The sequence below is a fragment of the Chiloscyllium plagiosum genome, unplaced genomic scaffold (assembly GCF_037043375.1).
Source record: "Chiloscyllium plagiosum isolate Xiang-an unplaced genomic scaffold, Cpla_swu_hap1 HiC_scaffold_30, whole genome shotgun sequence".
NCBI classification, from domain to species: Eukaryota; Metazoa; Chordata; class Chondrichthyes; order Orectolobiformes; family Hemiscylliidae; genus Chiloscyllium; species Chiloscyllium plagiosum.
This window is the reverse complement of record NW_028270168.1, coordinates 26,180,724-26,198,758: the sequence shown is the minus strand read 5'-3', so window position 1 is coordinate 26,198,758 and position 18,035 is coordinate 26,180,724. Positions and strand designations below refer to the sequence as shown.

Genomic DNA, 18,035 nt, shown 5'->3' with positions numbered 1-18,035 from the left:
TGGCAATGAACCTGCATAAAAATAAGCCATTGTTATGTTGCTCATCAGTATGTTCCCTAGTATTTCAAATGCATGTAAGTAGTTTTGCATATATAAGAGATGAGGAGAAAGTGGGGTCTGCAGTTGCTGGAGATCAGAGCTGAAAATGTGTTGCTGGAAAAGCGCAGCAGGTCAGGCAGCATCCAGGGAACAGGAGAATCGACGTTTCGGGCATAAGCCGTCGATTCTCCTGTTCCCTGGATGCTGCCTGACCTGCTGCGCTTTTCCAGCAACACATTTTCAGCATATATAAGAGATGTCCTTGGTTTGTTTGGATAGGGTCAAACTCAATTTTATTTGTTTCCTTCACATGCTATTGTACAGAACCGAACTGCATTCGTGACTATGTATGTATTTTCTATGAATAAAGTTTTGAAATATTTTTAATAACAATTATGTCCCATATAATTAAGAACAGGGAATGCTGGGGCTAACCAGCTGGCCTGTGCAGGGAGATCAAGAAAAAACAATAGTTGGCGTTTCGAGTGTAATATCTTCAGAACCAGTATCCGAGCTATTTCAGTGTGTCCCATGGGTGTTTTTCTGTGAAGCTGCTCAGGTTTGAGTGGACTGGCAGAAGTGTCCCTGTCCTTGCCAGGTGCCACTCTCCTCTCCCTCAGCCCGGACACCTCGTAAAGCGCATGCGCAGGATCGGTCCTCCAGGAGCTGCAGTGCCTCTGGTAGAGCGAGAGGGGTCGCTGACGGCTGCCCGACCCGGAGGGGGGCTCGGTTTCCGACCCCTTTGGTTCGAGTCTCCAGGGAACCCCTCTGCCAGTCGCTGTGGACCCCATCGTCTCTAATGCAATACGTTCCCACGCAGAATATTCAGGCCCACTCGAACCAACTCATACACCCGCACTTCGGCTATGTGATCCTGGTGTTTATCTACAGCTGGGTCATGTTGGCCTACCTGGGATTGAAAGTGGGCCTTGCCAGGAAGAAATACAATGTCAAGGTAAAGGAGAAAGACACTGCACCATCAGCACAGGCCTCACTCGCCAGCTTTACTGTCACCACACCCTGATTGTTACAACCAGGCTCTAACCAATGTGAAGTGTCCACATTCCTGCCCATTGCCCCTTGGCCATGCGCTGTCTCTTTATTTTTAATTCATCCTTTGCTCAGGTCTTTGCAATTTTTTCTTAAAAATGAAATTTTCAGCTATGATTATTTTGGAAGGTTTGCAATTTAAAGAATCTAGGATTTTCTAATAGCCTCCAGTTTGAAAGGTGACTTTTGGGTTTCTGCTCCATGGCCTCTGACTGAACTTCCAGTGATAGGACTCAAATGTTGATTCAGTCATTGTGTGATTATATAACATAAGGAGGCAATGATCATATCCAGCTCTCTCTATAGGACATTCCATTGTCTATTTTTTTTTGCTGTATTCCCTAAAACTGCTCATCTAAATTTGATTTGAAATCACTGATTGATCAACCCAACCTTCATGCAGCAGTTTCTAGGTCATTATCACACCAAATAAAATGGTTCTTCCATATGTTCCCCTTACATCTTTTGTCAAAACCACAAATCTGCCAGATTCATAGTTCCTTGAAAGTGGAGTCACAGGTAGATAAGATAGTGAAGAAGGCATTAGATTACTTACAGTGTGGAAACAGGCCCTTCAGCCCAACAAGTCCACACCAACCCTCTGAAGAGCAACCCATTTCCCCCCTTCACCTAACACTACAAGCAATTTAACCAATTCTCCTAACCTGCACATTTTTGGACTGTGGGAGGAAACCCACGCAGATATAGGGAGAATGTGCAAACTTCACAAAGACAATTGCCTGAGGTGGGAATTGAACGCAGGTCTCTGGTACTATGAAGCAACAGTACTAACCACTAAGCCACCGTACCACCCCAGCAACAGTGCTTGCCTTTATTGGTCAGTGTGTTGATGATGGGAGTTGGGGAAGTCATGCTGCAGCTATACAGGACATTGGTTATGCCACTTTTGGAGTATTGTTTGCAATTCTGGACACCATACTGTAGGAAGAATGTTGTGAAACTTGAAAGGGTTCAGAAAAGATTTATGAGGATGTTGCCAGGCTTGGATGGTTTGAGCTATAGGGAGAGGCTGAATAGGCTGAGGCTATTTACCCTGGAGGGTCAGAGGCTGAGGGGTGTCGTTATAGAGGTTTATAAAATCATGAGGGGCATGAATAGGGTAAGTACCTGGGGTGAGGGAGTCCAAAACATAAGGTAAAGGTGAGAAGGGAAAGATATAACAGGAACCTAAGAGGCAACTTTTTCACGAAGAGGGTGGTGCGTATGTGGACTGAGTAGCTCAAGGAAGTGGTGGAAGCTGGCACATTTAGAACATTTAAAAGGCATCTGGATGGGTATATGAATAGGAAGGGTTTAGAGGGATATAGGCCAGATGCTGGCAAATTTATATAGGCTATCTGGTCAGCATGGACGAGTTAGATCGAAGCATCAGTTTCCGTGCTGAATATCTCTATGACTCGATAGTCCTTGTGTAGTTCTTGTGTCACCTGCTATTGGAAAAGGCTTTTCTTTGTTTGCTTCTTCTAGAATTGTCGTAATTGCTCATAAAGGGCTTATGCCTGAAACAGTCAAATCCTCGGATGCTGTCTAACCTGCTGTGCTTTTCCAGCACCACACTTTTTGACTCTGATCTCCAGCATCTGCAGTCCTCGTTTTCTCATAATCCTCTACACCACAGATGTCCCTTCAGTTACTTACAGCCTTAGAAAATCTGAATAGAAAAAAATTATAAATCTATTTTCTACAAAATATGTGGCTGATAATTTCAGAATAATTCATGGAAAAAATACTGATGTTTCATTGGAACATAACCACTGTTCAGGTGAAAGGTCTGTAGGAGTGGATTAAATTACAGCTGACTAGCTATTAACAACAAAAAATGGGTGAAATTAGGTGAACAGAAAACTTTAAACGAAAAACAAAACATTCCCTGTTTGTCACAAATATTCTGATGAAGAAGCATCCCATTATCAGCCATTTGTGCCTTGTTGATGGTGGAAAAGCTTTGGCAAGTAAGCAAATATGTCACTTGTCTCAGAAAATTCAGCTTTATATCTGTTCTTGTTGACACAAGATTTATATGTCTTGACGATGAGGGATTCTATTATGATGTCTCATTAATATCAAGGGGAATCCACACTGACAGTGTTCCTAAACTAAACAAGTCCTATCTGCCTGCGCTTGGCACATATCCCTCCAAACCTTTCCTAGTCATGAACTTATCCAAATGTCTTTTTAAATGGTGTAACTGTACCTACATCCACCACTTTTTCCAGCAGTTTATTCCACACACAAACCATTCTCTGCATTAAAAGATCACCCATTATGTCCCTTTTAAATCTCACTCCTCTCACCTTATAACTATGCTCCTAGTTTTGAACTCCTCAATCCCAGGGAAAAGACCCTTGTCATTCGCCTTATCTATGCCCCTCATGATTTTATAAATCTCAATAAGGTGACCCCTCAACCTCCCATGCTCCAGTGGAAATAGTCCCAGTCTTTCCAGTGTAATTTTATATCTCAAACCCCTCCATTCCTGGCAACATCCTCATAAATCTTTTCTGAACCCTCTCCAGTTTAATAATATATCCATCCTATAGTAGGACGACCAGAACTGCACACAGTATTCCAGAAGAGGCCTCACCAATGTCCCGTACAACCTCAACATGATGTCCCAATCCTATACTCAAAGATCTGAGTAGTGATGGCAAGCTTGCTAAACACCTTCTTAATCACTCTGTTTATCTGTGATGCAAATTTCAAAGAATTATGTACCTGAGTCCTTATATCGCTCTGTTCTCAGCACTACGAAGGGCCCTACCATTAATTGTACAAGTCCTGTCCTTGTTTGTATTACCAAAATGCAATACCTCACAGTTATCCAAATTAAAGTCCATCTGCCACTCCTCAGAGCATTGACCCAATTGATTAAGATCTCTGTAATGTTAGCTAGTTAAACTCTGTCTTGATGGAGATGGTCATTACCTGTCACTACAATTCCCCTCCAAGGCATACACCACCTTAACTTGGAACCATGTTGCTTTTTCTTCACTTTCACTGGACCAAAAGCCTGGAACTCTTCCTAACAGCATTGAAGATGTACAGCACATGGACTATAGTGGTTCAAGAAGGCAGTTCACTACTATTTTCCTAAGGGCAATAATGGATGGAAAATTACATCCCAGGAAGCAATATAAAACAAAAGTGTCACTTGTTACTTACCAGCCCAAAACCTCAATGTCTTCATTTTCTGAGGAGTTGAAAATAGAATGGAACACTGTAATAATAAGTGAACATCTTCATTTTCAACCTTACAGTGGACAGAAAGATAATTTATGAAACAGCTGAAGATGGTTGAGTTTAGAATACTATCATGTGAAACTCTGCAGTACTATCCTGACGCTGTTGATTAGCCGCCAAAGTTGCATTAGGTATGATTTCAGCCAGTGAAAAATTCTCCACATGATTCTCATTGACATTGTTTTTGAGCAGACTCCTGATGTCACACTACATCATATCTTTGTGCCAAGTGAAATCACATTCATCTCAGCATAATTCAGTTGTTTTATGAATGGTTGGAGCTAAGCTATGGAGAGGTCTTGAAGCAAATGGTCCTGATATTGGTGAGCAAATTAAATTGACGACAGTGTTGCTTTAAGCACTATCAATGACAGCTCCCGTCACTTTCCAGTGTATGAGACTACTCTGATGAATTAGTAAATAGATTTTTTCTGCTTTCTGTGGGTAAGACATACTTGGAATTTTTAAAATTATTTTGTCAGGTAGATGTTTATGTTGTAGTTGTATTGAAATGGCTTTGCTAGAACCACATCTAGTTTTGAAGCACACATGTTCAGCACTGCAGCTGGTATATTGGTTGGACCATAGCCTTTGTTGTAACTAAAGCATTCAGCCATTTCTCTATGTGATGTGGAATTAATCAAACTGTTTTAAGATTGGATTCTTTGATTCTAGGAATCTTAGGAAGAGGCTGAAATGGATTATGCAGCGTTTCTGGCTGAAGATGGTTCCAATTGCTTCAACCTTGTGTTTTGCATTCATGTTTTGGTCTCTACTGGCATTGAGAATGGAAAAAGCTCACAAAGACCTCTTCTCCTGTCAGTTGTTTAAGTGCTTGTTATCATTCATATCTGCAAGAGGCAGGCATGCAGAGATTTGTTCTGATCCATGACTGTGGGATGGCTTCTCTCTATCAGTTGTATGCTGCTTCTAATTAGCTGGCATGTAGTTCTGCACTGTAGCTCCAACAACTTGTCATCTCATCTGTGGATATACCTATGCCACATAGACTGCAACAATTCAAGAAGGAGGCTAACCACCACCTTCTCAAGGGCAAAAAAGGATAGGTAATAATTGGAGGTCTAACTAGTGACCTCCACATACTGCGAAAGAATAAAATAAGTTTATATGACTAGATTCCCTTCATACCCCAAGTATTTATTGTTTATAAAAGACCACATGTTCAGGAATTTTCCATGTTAAGCTGTCTAAGAATCAGTCATAGAAATGTTCTACTTTAGTAGAATTTGGTATTGAAACTCAAGTTATGCAATTAAGAGGGTATTATTTGTATTTCTACCAACTTAACTGCTCTTCCAGTTGTAGTTGGTATACAGTGGGTTAGAACAGAGCTACTGCAATTTTCACAGTGAGCTAAACTTTCATCCAGAAACAGTACTGGAAGGAAAATTTGTAACCTTACAAAAACGTGCCCAAGAAATCTGTAATTGTTTTTAAGGATATTTGAAGTGGACTTTTAAAGGTTTGCATCAACTGTAAGGCGATCAGTAGTAAATTTTATGGATAACAAGGAATACTGACCCAAATGACCCAATTACCCTTAACTTGGAAGCAGTCCCAACAGGAAGAAAGTTACAAAAGAAGGCATGTGGCTGGCAGAGAGCTGCAGCTACAATGGGGAGCTAAAAGTAGAGCAGCTATTGGTGGGTGAAGGTGAAGAGTCAGATGCAGACACAAACAGTAAGCAGATGGAGACAGAAAGGGGAACTGAGAATTCTTGTGTGAGGAAGAGCATCAGTTTCTCTGTTGGCACAAAAGAAAGTGGAACTTGTGGATGTAATGTGTGAATAACTAAAATCTGGGTAGCAATATGAATAGCTTAGACACCCTCAAGAGTTGGCTGTTTTCCACAAGTAGCCAAAACATGAACTGGGATGTTTTTGTTAAGTATCTTTGTTTGATTATTTAAAATTGACCATTTTAGTTGAAGCATCACATGCCCATTAATTCAATTTTAATTTACATTGATTAGGATTCATGTTCCATGAAAATTCTATGAAGAGTGAATTGTTTGGTTACTTTGACTTATACTTCCTCCAGGTGGACTTCAACAAGAATTGCTAATTTTAGGTTTGAAGGAAAAGATTTTAATTGGAAGACATTTTTTGAATTCTTAATCTCACCGTTACAGTGCATTAAAATGCACTAGTTTATGAACTGCCCAAGTAATTTGAAGCATTTCTGGAAAGCTTTGTTCTGTTTACTCAGATTATAGAGTCATAGAGATGTACAGCATGGAAACAGACCTTTCGGTCCAAGCCGTCCATGCCGACCAGCTATCCCAACCCAATCTCGTCCACTTGCCAGCACCTGGCCCATATCCGTCCAAACCCTTCCTATTCATATACCCATCCAAATGCCTCTTAAATGTTGCAATTGTACCAGCCTCCACCACTTCCTCTGGCAGCTCATTCCATACACGTACCACCCTCTGTGTGAAACAGTTGCCCCTTATGCCTGATTTATTTAGATTAATTTCTTACTCACTGTCTTTAACGATGGACATTTTAAAAGCTGAAACTTGCATAAGAGTTCTGGAATTTAGTCATGCAATCATACATTAGCTTGGTAATAATGCATAATAGTTCCTTCCAGTATCCAAACATGTACAGTGATAAGGATCCACTATTCAACTGCATCCAACGAGCACATCAAAGTACGGTGGAGATATATCCTCAGTGGCTGATCTTCCAACTGATAGCTGGAGTTGTCTATCCGGTAAGGATGAGGAAATGGTAATCCAAAGATATATTCTGTGTGAGGAACAAATTACTGCAGATGCTGGAATATAATTTGAAAACAACAAATGCTGGAGATCACAGCAGGTCAGACAGTATCCATGGAGAGAGAGCAAGTAAATGCTGTACCCTCCATACTTCACTTCAGCCCTGATGAAGAGTCATCTAGACTCGAAATGTTAGCTTGCTGTCTCTCCATGGATGCCTTCTGAACCACTGTGATCTCCAACATTTGTTGTTTTCAGTCAATATTCTGTGCTTTTTTTAATGCCACCTTTTAGCCAGTAAGGCCACTAGTCTTGTGTTACTGACAGTGTGAGAACTCTTTAACTTTTATCCAAAGGACTAAAATTCATGAGTTTCTAAGTATTATCCTGGTGTTTCCACAAATATTTTTCTTGAAATATATAATTTATCTTTATTTCTAAATACAGTAATGCAAAAAAAAATCCTCGAACTATTACCTGAGTCATCTAACTTCAGCTAACTAAAAATGTTTTCCTTATGTTCACTGCCACTCAAACTAGCATGCCTCAGTTTCACTGTGGGAAATGTTGGTACACTAGTGATTCTTTCCCCCTTGGAAACAACAAATATTAATGCTTTCTGTCCTCTCGACCATGGGCAAGTCAGCATGTGCATTGCCTAATAAAAAAACTATGTTACTGTATTTAAACATTATTATAGATCTTGAGGTAAAGAGGTTTCTCCTGCATCCTACCATTTGTATAACATTGGGATACACCTTAAAAATCATCTCAAAGTACTTTACATGCTTTGAAGTGCAGTGACATTTAGAACAACCAGAGAGATGATATTAATTTTTGACAAGCCTCATTTGCGAAGTATTTTCATATGATATTTGTATTTCATAAAGATATACTTCATTGCAGTTTCTTAATATTAATTCATATTACATGCAATGAATAGTGACAATCTAGTTATTCAATATTTCAGATCACTGCTTCTTTGCTTGGCATCATCTGGGTAACCAGTCGATTTACATATGCGTGGGGATATTACTCAGGAGGTGTGTATTCAAATTCCCTTTTTACTCTTTGTATTTACTGAAGAAAACAAATGCATCTCATTGTATTTAACAATGTTATTTTAAAGTATCATGTGTACCATAGGATTAGTGGGAGAGAAGGATTCACTTTGAGGATAATGTATCTCCTCACAGAATGATACAGCACAGAAGGAGCCTATTTGGTCCATTGTGCTAACTTTTTGTTGAGTTATTCAATTTACTGCACTCACTTTCTCTTTCCACAGAACCCTGTCATAGCTTCTTTTCATGTACTTAAATCAATTATCTTTTGAATTCTATTATCGAATCTGTTGCTTCTACCCTTTCTACAGTACTTTGAATTATATTGAATTGAATTGAATTTATTGTCACGTGTACCAAGGCACAGTGAAAAGCGTTGTCTTGCAAGCAATACAGGCAGATCACATAGCTAAGTAGCATAGATAAGTAAATAATAGGTAAATAGCGGCAAAAACAAAAACACAGGTACAGGTGAATGTGAGTCCATTCAGTATTCCAACAATAATAGGGTAGAAACTGTTTTGAAACTGGCTGGTGTATGTGTTTAGGCTTCTGTACCTTCTCCCTGATGGTAGAGGTTGTGGAAAAACATTAAAAGGGTGGGATGGCTCTTTGAGAATGCTGGCGGCCTTTCCTTGACAGCAGGCCTGGTAGATGGATTCTATAGATAATAATAACTCGAGTGTCCTTCAGAAAAGTATCAATTTCCTCCATTGGTGATAAATAATTGTATGGTTCAGTGTAAGTGCATCTAGTATTTTCACAACAGAAATTAGATGAGCAGCTAGTTGATCTTATTTCACCAAAACATGCAAACTGTACCTGAGTTTAATCTCTCTTCTGAAGGGTAACCTTTCCAATGCAGTAACAAAATATTAAATTTCTGACCCTATTTTTTGTAGTGGAGGCAGGCAATACCAAATTAGACAAACCAGAATGCAAAATAACAAGTTCAATAACAGAAAAGCAGGAGTTGTTTCTCTCAATCAAAACACATAACATCCTTTTAGTTTATGTAGAATTCTCTTGGTTAAGTGCCTCATTACATAATGATACAAATATTCTAACCAGGTGACCTGCAGTTTTATGCTTTTGCCCAAGTCCTATGTGTTTGCTTTCCGGGATTTCATTTGTCTCATATTTCTCGGTAGCAACTGGGAAAACGTATGGGCAGTTTCCTTTTGCTTCTGTCCAAATATTTTTAGTGGCTGTACATGTGGGTGGTGGGGTGGTGGATATGCTGCACTTTATGCTGCTCACTCAGCCACAAGGAGGATTGACTGGCTTGTACCATGCCTTTGAATCTGAAAGGGGGCTAAAATGTTGCTAAATGTGCAGGGATCTATGGGTGGGCAGCAGTAGGACCAAGCAGGCGTGCAACTCAAGAAGAGCTAGCAGCAGTGCTGGGGATGTGTGGGGGATATAGTGCAGAGGGGCTACTGAATTGGTGATGGGGCACCAGATTGGTGAGAAGACTTTTGACCAGAGGCATAACAGATGGGAAATGGGGTTGCTGAATTGGTAAAGGAGTGAGGTTGACTTGAGGATATGTTGAATGTGTTTAGAAAGGGGTGTGGAAAGAGGATCTGAGTGGAAATGGTAGGGAAGGGTGTGTATGTTTGTGTGATGGGAACAATGTGGAGTGGGGCAACATGCAGAGCATCAGTGGGGTTGAAAGGTAAATCATGAGGGAAGTATTGACAAGTGGAATTTTGCAAGGAGCATAGTTGGAGGTTGGGCAATTCTTTGACTGCATTGATAATTATCAAACCCTTCCACCTCCAGTTCTTTGGCCTCACAAGCAAATCTCCTGATCCAGGTCTCTGGTCTCATCAACATCTTGACACCCCAGAATCTATGGTTTTGCAAGCAATGCTGAAAATACCCAAAACTCAGTGTGCGACCAATCAGAGAAAAATCACCCTCCTTATGTGAAATTGAGAAATTTTGAAAAGAACTGCCCATCAAGTTACAGACTACTTACTTGCTACAGATGTGATCACTTGCATTGAAGCAACAGTGAAAGGGTAAGATTAGATTAGATTAGATTACATTACAGTGTGGAAACAGGCCCTTCGGCCCAACAAGTCCACACCGACCCGCCAAAGCGAAACCCACCCATACCCCTACATTTACCCCTTACCTAACACTACGGGCAATTTAGTATCACCTGGCCCTGCACATCTTTGTGACTGTGGGAGGAAACCGAAGCACCCGGAGGAAACCCACGCAGACACGGGGAGAACGTGCAAACTCCACACAGTCAGTCGCCTGAGGCGGGAATTGAACCCGGGTCTCTGGCGGGAATTGAACCCGGGTCTCTGGTAAGTTGTGGTGATCAAAGTTTTGGTGAGACCACAGGAAAAATGCAAGGCTGGGGAGAAGCAAATGGCTGCAAAGAGGAATTGGGAAGAAATGTGAATGCCTTCAAAGGGGAGGTGTGAGAAGTAGGTAGCTACAAATGGCACTGTGACTATGAAGGAGAACAGAGCTTTAAACCTGTCAACAAAGCAATATTTGGCTAACTGGCAACTGTGGAAACATGAAGACATTGAGATAATGATTTCTTTACAAATTAAAAGTGCTTTTTTATGGGGTATGTTAACTGTTTTGATTTTTTAAAAAGCTTTTGTTGCTAACTTTTGCCTGTTATCTTATGCTAATGTTGTCATTATATAGGAAGTAAAACATTTTCTTGTGTTCTGTAGTTTTAAGTTTAATGTTTGAGTGATGATAATTGAAGATATTGAAGTTTTCTAATTCCACGATTGTTACTACATGATTACATCTCATTTAATGAACAAATTAGAGAACAAAAACTGTAGTCATTGAACAACGTCTGGAAGAGCCCACAGGGTGGGGGATAGTTTGACCCTTGCTCTCAAGCACCCCTTTTCTAGGTCTCCCATCATACTACTCATTTGAAATGTGTCTATTTTATTTCCTCAGCATTCTTGATGCTAGCTTTAGAAAACTGATAAATGCTGATGAACAACCACAGATGAGCTAACAGCCAATAAAAGCCTTTAATGACAGTGAAGAACAACTATTTCCATTTCTGGAACTGCACTTACCTCCATTCAATCCATCTGAAGCTTCAACTCTCATTTCTGACTTTGTCACCGCCAGTGTTAACTATTAGAATGCTTTTCCTAGTGAGCTTTTCTCTGTAAAATTTCCAAAGCTCTGATTATGGACAGAGTACTGGCATCATGAACTGCTTCCCAAAGATCACTGTTCTCTCTCACCTGCACTGGCTCTCAATGATGTACTTTCGTAAGGTATGTTTTGCCTGGACAGTACACAGAACAATACTTTGCACTGTTTCTCAGTACATAACAATAATAAATCAAATCAAACCAGTGGGTGGAATCTACCAGGTGTTTTGGGTAGGTTTTGAGTCAGGACAGGGAGGTATTTCTGAGATGCATAGTGAGTGGTCAATATTCCATAATTAACTGCCCACTTCTGAGCTGTTTGGGACTGCCACCAGGATCTTCCCAGTAGTAGATGGGTTGCCTAATGTGGGTCAAGCATGGCAACTTGCTAGCAGTTAGTCCACAGGGCCTCATGTATTAATCTCCTGCCATAGTCAATACTATCAGTGAGGCACAGCTGCTACCACTCCCATCCAGTCTGTCGTGGGGAAACTCTTGCTCTGCAATCAGATTTCCGTTAATTGAAATCAAACCTTTTCAAATGGTGCGTCATGATGGAGGTGGCCTAATCTCCTCTCTCTTACTGGCTGTGCCCACCTCTGGCAGTAGGAGTGCCATCTTTCAGGGCTGTAAGCACTCCAATTAGGCCTGCCATCCCTGGAACCAGTTCACCAACCTTAACTGAACAGCATTCCAGAAGACAGCCTCTCAACTGGCTGCTCTGGAATTTTGTTGGGAGTGGGGAGGAGTTTGATAGGCCCGAGAAATGATGTTGATTCAAGCTCTCAGTCTCAGAAAATTCCTCCCAGTGGATCACCACTTCAAATTTAAAGTTGTCTGTTTCCATACTGTAGGGAATAAAATCTAATCTAATCTAATCAAAAGGGGTAGGTGTTTCTGCCGTAAGTCGATTCCGTAGCTGAATTCAATGTTATCTTATTCAATTTTATACCTTAACTCTATCTACTTGCCTTGGTTCCATAACCTTTAAAGCTTTGTTAGACAAAGGTATTAATTATACTAGTTCTGAAATTTAATTGACCTCACCTCAACAGTGAGATTCACAGCATATTTTATGTAAAGAAGTCATTTCTGACATCATTCCTCGAGGACATAGTTCTAATCTTAATCCTATACCATTGTGTTTTGGAGTCCAGACCTGAGGAACTAATATCTCTATTATCCCATCAATTAGTCATAGAGATGTACACTATGGAAACAGACCGTTTGGTCCAACCCGTCCACGCCGACCAGATTTCCCAACCCAATCTAGTCCCACCTGCCAGCACCCGGCCCATAGCCCTCCAAACCCTTCCTATTCATATACCCATCCAAATGCCTCTTAAATGTTGCAATTGTACCAGCGTCCACCACTTCCTCTGGCAGCTCATTCCATACACGTACCACCTTCTGTGTGAAAAAGTTGCCCTGTAGGTCTCTTTTCTATCTTTCCCCTCTCACCCTATACCTATGCCCTCTAGTTCTGGACTCCCCCACCCCAGGGAAAAGACTTTGCCTATTTACCCTATCCATACCCCTCATAATTTTGTAAACCTCTATAATGTCACCCCTAAGCCTCCAATGCTCCAGGAAAACAGCCCCAGCCTGTTCAGCCTCTCCCTGTAGCTCAGATCCTCCAACCCTGGCAACATCCTTGTAAATCTTTTCTGAACCCTTTCAAGTTTCACAACATCTTTCTGATAGGAAGGAGACCAGAATTGCATGCAATATTCCAACAGTGGCCTAACCAGTGTCTTGTACAGCTGCAACATGACCTCCTAACTCCTGAGGTAACCCTCTTCACTGTCCACTACATCTCCAACTTTGGTGTCATCTGCAAACTTACTAACTGTACCTCTTATGCTCGCATCCAAATCATTTATGTAAATGACAAAAAGTAGAGGACCCAGCACTGATCCTTATGGCACTCCACTGGTCACAGGCCTCCAGTCTGAAAAACAACCCCCCACAACCACCCTCTGTCTTCTACCTTTGAGCCAGTTCTGTATCCAAATGGCTAGTTCTCCCTGTATTCCCTGAGATCTAACCTTGCTAACCAGTCTCCCATGGGCAACCTTGTCGAACGCCTTACTGAAGTCCATATAGATCACATCTACTGCTCTGCCCTCATCAATCCTCTTTGTTACTTCCTCAGAAAACTCAATCAAGTTTGTGAGACATGATTTCCCACGCACAAAGCCATGTTGACTATCCCTAATCAGTCCTTGCCTTTCCAAATACATGTACATCCTGTTCCTCAGGATTCCCTCCAACAACGTGCCCACCACCGAGATCAGGCTCACTGGTCTATAGTTCCCTGGCTTGTCCTTATAATCCTTCTTAAACAGTGGCACTACGTTAGCCAAACTCCAGTCTTCCAGCACCTCACCTGTGACTATCAATGATACAAATATCTCAGCAAGAGGTCCAGCAATCACTTCTCTAGCTTCCCACAGAGTTCTAGGGTACCCCTGATCAGGTCCTGGGGATCTGTCCACTGTTATGCGTTTCAAGACATCCAGCACTTCCTCCTCTGTAAAATGGACATTTTGCAAGATGTCATCATCTATTTCCCTACAGTCTATAGCTTCCATATCCTTTTCCACAGTAAATACTGATGCAAAATATTCATTTAGTATCTCCCCCATTTTCTGCAGCTCCACACAAATCTTTTGATAATCTTAAAACGCCTCAATTAGATTAATCCATTATCTTCAAAATTCACAAGAATGCAAGCCTATTCCATTCACTGTCCCTTCATAATGTAATCATTTTTAGTCACAGTATCATTCAATTGAATCTACACTACAGCTCCTACAAATCCTGTGTACACTGTCCGAGGTGCATTGTCCAAACACAGTGCAAAACAGGTTTGTCTGAAGTGCGAAATATGGAATATAACTTTCACCCCTTTGATTTCCAGCCACCTTGAGATAAAGGCCAACATTCTATTAGCATTTTCAATTAATTTTTGTCCCTATTAGTTTTGTGATTTTTGTACAAAATAACTGATCAAATTCTAGAGATTTGAATACGTACTTATTGTTTCCTGATCATTGTTCCTCTTTCCTAACAAATTCTTTCCCTATTCAAAGCTATTGGCTGCCCCTTTAAGAGTTCCTTTTGGTGGAACCTTGACTATTGCTTTCATAGTTGTAAAGTGTGGCACTGGAAAAGCACAGCTGGTCAGTCAGTATGCAAGAAGCAGGAGAATTGACATTTCTGGCATAAGCTCTTCATCAGTAATTTGGTGGAGGGAAGGGGGCTGAGAGATAAATAGGAGGATGGAGGTGGGGCTGGAGAGAAGGTAGCTGGGAAGGCGATAGGTAGATACAGATGTTGGTATAGGTCGGAGGAGAGGTTGGAGCGGATAGGTGGGAAGGAAGATGGACAGGTAGGACAGTTCAAGACGGCGATGCCGATTTGGAGGGTTGGATCTGAGATGAAGTGGGGGGAGAGATGAGATGAGGAAATGGGTGAAATTGACATTGATGTTGTATGTGGGAGGGTCCCAAGGTGGAAGATGAGGCATTCTTCCTCCAGGCGTTAGGTGGGTTGGATTTGGCAATGGAGGAGGCGCAGGACTTGCATGTCCTTGGTGGACTGGTGGGGGGCAGTTGAAGTGATCGGCCACAGGGCGGTGGAGCTGTTAAGTGTATGTGTCCCAGAGATGTTCTCTGAAACATTTCATGAGTTGGCGTCCTGTTTACAGGAGACCCCATTGAAAGCAAAGGACACAGGAGCTGAGGTGTTTGGATGTGCAGGAAAATCTCTGATGGATGTGGAAGGATTCTTTGGGGTCTTGGACACAGGTGATGGGGGAGATGGGGGAACAGGTTTTACACCTCTTGCAGCGGCAAGAGGTGCCTGGAGTGGATTTCACCAGTTTCCTCATTTCCCCTCACCTCCAATCCAACCCTCCAATTTGGCACCGTCCACTTTAATTGTCCTACCTGTCCATCTTTCTTCTACCAACCCCCCCAATCCGCTCCACCCTCCCCTCTGACCTATCACTAACGACCCCCACCTGTATCCATCCTATCGCCTTCCCAGCTACCTTCCCCTCAGCCCCACTCCCACCCTATTTATCTCTCCGTTCCCTTCCCCTCCACCCCACATTCCTGATGAAGGGCTTATGCCTGAAACATTGATTCTCCTGCTTTTCGGATGCTGCTTGACCTGCTGTGCATTCCTAGCGCCACACTTTTCGACTCTGATCTCCAGCTTCTGCAGTCCTCACTTTCCCCCATTGCTTTCAGACAGGCATTTATTTTCATTTGTTACCTTCTCAAAAAACATTAATTATACAGAAGTTCCTCATTAAAAATCTCTGAACAACTCACGTTTAAATGTATCCCTTCATGCTTTTGCTTCTCACCTGTTTCAATGATACACTGGGTCACACACAACTTGGCACTACCATTCCCTGCAGCAGACTTGTCATTTGGTGATTCTGGTCTCTTTTGTACCCTTCCCTTCCCCAGCATTACAAGTCAGCAAGGTTCCACACTTGAACACCTTTCAGAGATCACTTATGCTCCTTCAATTCCCCTCGCAGACCTTCCTTGACACCTTGCTGTTTTGACATCTTTTCCACACTATCTTCTTTGATTCAAGCTGTTCAAAAGTCCCTACATTTTTCGTAATTACATAAAACTATTTACAATTTCTACTAGGACTTGCATTTTGTATTAATTTCCTGTTTTACTTGTGGCCTTATTTTTTGTTCTAACACTTTGTTTCGTCTCAGATTTTCATTCACATGGCATTTCCTGTCTTTTGACACATTATTTGCACATTTTTATCTCTGCATTTCTGTCTTAAGTCTTTTATTATTTATGCCTTAAGCCAATTACATCTCATTTAATCCCACTTTCCAGATGGTATATTTGTTGATTCAATCCCTTTCCCAATCTAGCGAAAGTGACCTTATCAGATATGTCAGATAAGTTACCAACCATTTATTTCTTCACAAGCATTGGCTGACTGGTTATTTCCAAAACTCTGCATTTCTGATCATTTTTGTACCTATACAAATATCACTTTTCTCTTTCTCTCCTACTGTACTTGCTTTTCTCATCTCTCCCTCGGCCTGTTTTTCTCTCTAGGCCCTAAACAGTTACCAAACTTCACTGAACTCTTTGGTTCCTTCCAGCCATTGCCATTGATCTGTCGGTGGCCTGCAAATTAGGAGGCGGCGGTAGGGTGCTATAAAATTCACAGTACTACATGACACCCTTCATTCCTGATGATGGGATTTTGGCCAAAACGTCAATTTTCGTGCTCCTTGGATGGTGCCTGACCTGCTGTGCTTTTCCAGCACCACTCTAATCTTGACACTAAAATGAAACTCTTATGTCTATATGGTCCAGTATGCATACTTTATAGACTGTATAAGCCTTTTTTTTTTCTGTATAGTATTAGCAATCTCAATGAAACCATATCAGATTGTGTACTTTTGTTCAGCTGTTATCTCCGCTTCTTCGCAGTGCCAGAGAAAAGAATGAATGGTTCCTACGGATACATTGGTCTACTGGGAGTTATTTTTCTGTCTATAGTTGTCGCATTTAAAACCCTTATTTCGTCAGGATGAAAAGAGTAATTTTAACGCTACTACTGTGATGAACGTAAGAAAATCAGTGACTGACAGCACGGCTGTGGTTCTCTAGTACTTTACATACTCAGCCAGTTTGAAATGAGGATTATCTTCACCATCTCTTTGTTTAATGGCTAATCCCTTTTACCATTGTCAACCATCGATGGGTGTTTTCTTTAATATCAGTGTTACTGTCATAAGCATTCCATTGTGATTAGACTTTGTGGGACAACATGTTTTCATACTTTCTGATCATTTAACAAAAATGATGCATTGCAAATTGTAAAACAGTTGTATTTTATACAAACTAGGCATTTATAGTTGAAATCCCAAATAATTGAACTGGCTGTTACGTTCTCTGCTGTAACAGAATTCTTCTTCACTCCAGCTAAGGGTATGTAATTCCCAATTTAAATTTATTGTGTAATCTTGAATTAAATTTAACCTTGAATCTGACCTCAGATGTTTCTCTGCTCCCAAAGGTACTCAATATTTGAACAGTTTTCAATATGACCTCACAACAGCAGAATGTATTATGATGTCTTGAAATTATATCAAATCAAAAGACAAACAAAATGGCAAAGTGCACATCAGGCTGATGAACAGGGGTAATTTAAATATTCATAAGCTGAAAAGTTACTTCTGAACAATGGAGTTTTTTTTAATAAAATGAAACATTCATTGTTCTTTACTTTTCCAGTTTCGGTTGTTATTAAGTTTATCAGCACCATTAAAAGCGATTAGTTTAACTTTTTGCAGATTAAATAATGAAATGCCTCAAGGTATAATTTTGTCTTGCTTAGCTATCTATAAAACTCTTCATGTAACCATTTATCAGGATCCTATATGATTAAGAAATGTTTAAACTAATGTTTGTTTGGGAATAAAATCTTACTGTAGCTGTATGTTTCACTTCATTTCTAATTAAAAATGAATTTAAAGACATTTAAGAATATTTTTGAAACAAATTTCAGAAAGACCAGTACATGTCTTTAGGAACAACAATGGTCACAAATGAGTGTTTCTGTATAGTGCAGTTCACTTATGGCCAGTAAGCCATTGTTGTTTCCAACTCAAATTCCAGACTGAAGAAAAATCAAAATGGTAAAACCTTTCATATA

General features: G+C 40.8%; 1 protein-coding gene across 2 annotated transcripts; it reads left to right on the top strand.

The window, feature by feature from the left end:
* The first annotated feature begins 740 nt into the window (after window positions 1–740).
* Window positions 741–17,859, top strand: mgst3b (microsomal glutathione S-transferase 3b). Of its 2 annotated transcripts, none has more exons than XM_087976828.1 (4): window positions 741–994; window positions 6,967–7,089; window positions 8,067–8,139; window positions 16,785–16,913. In XM_087976828.1, exons 1-4 carry the CDS (start codon window positions 839–841, stop codon window positions 16,823–16,825), a joined length of 393 nt encoding a protein of 130 aa, XP_087832954.1. In that variant the 5' UTR covers window positions 741–838; the 3' UTR covers window positions 16,826–16,913. The 2 variants fall into 2 exon arrangements, with proteins under 2 accessions (XP_087832954.1, XP_043573583.1); XM_043717648.2 differs by having other exon boundaries at window positions 742–994; window positions 16,808–17,859.
* Window positions 17,860–18,035: the final 176 nt, after the last annotated feature.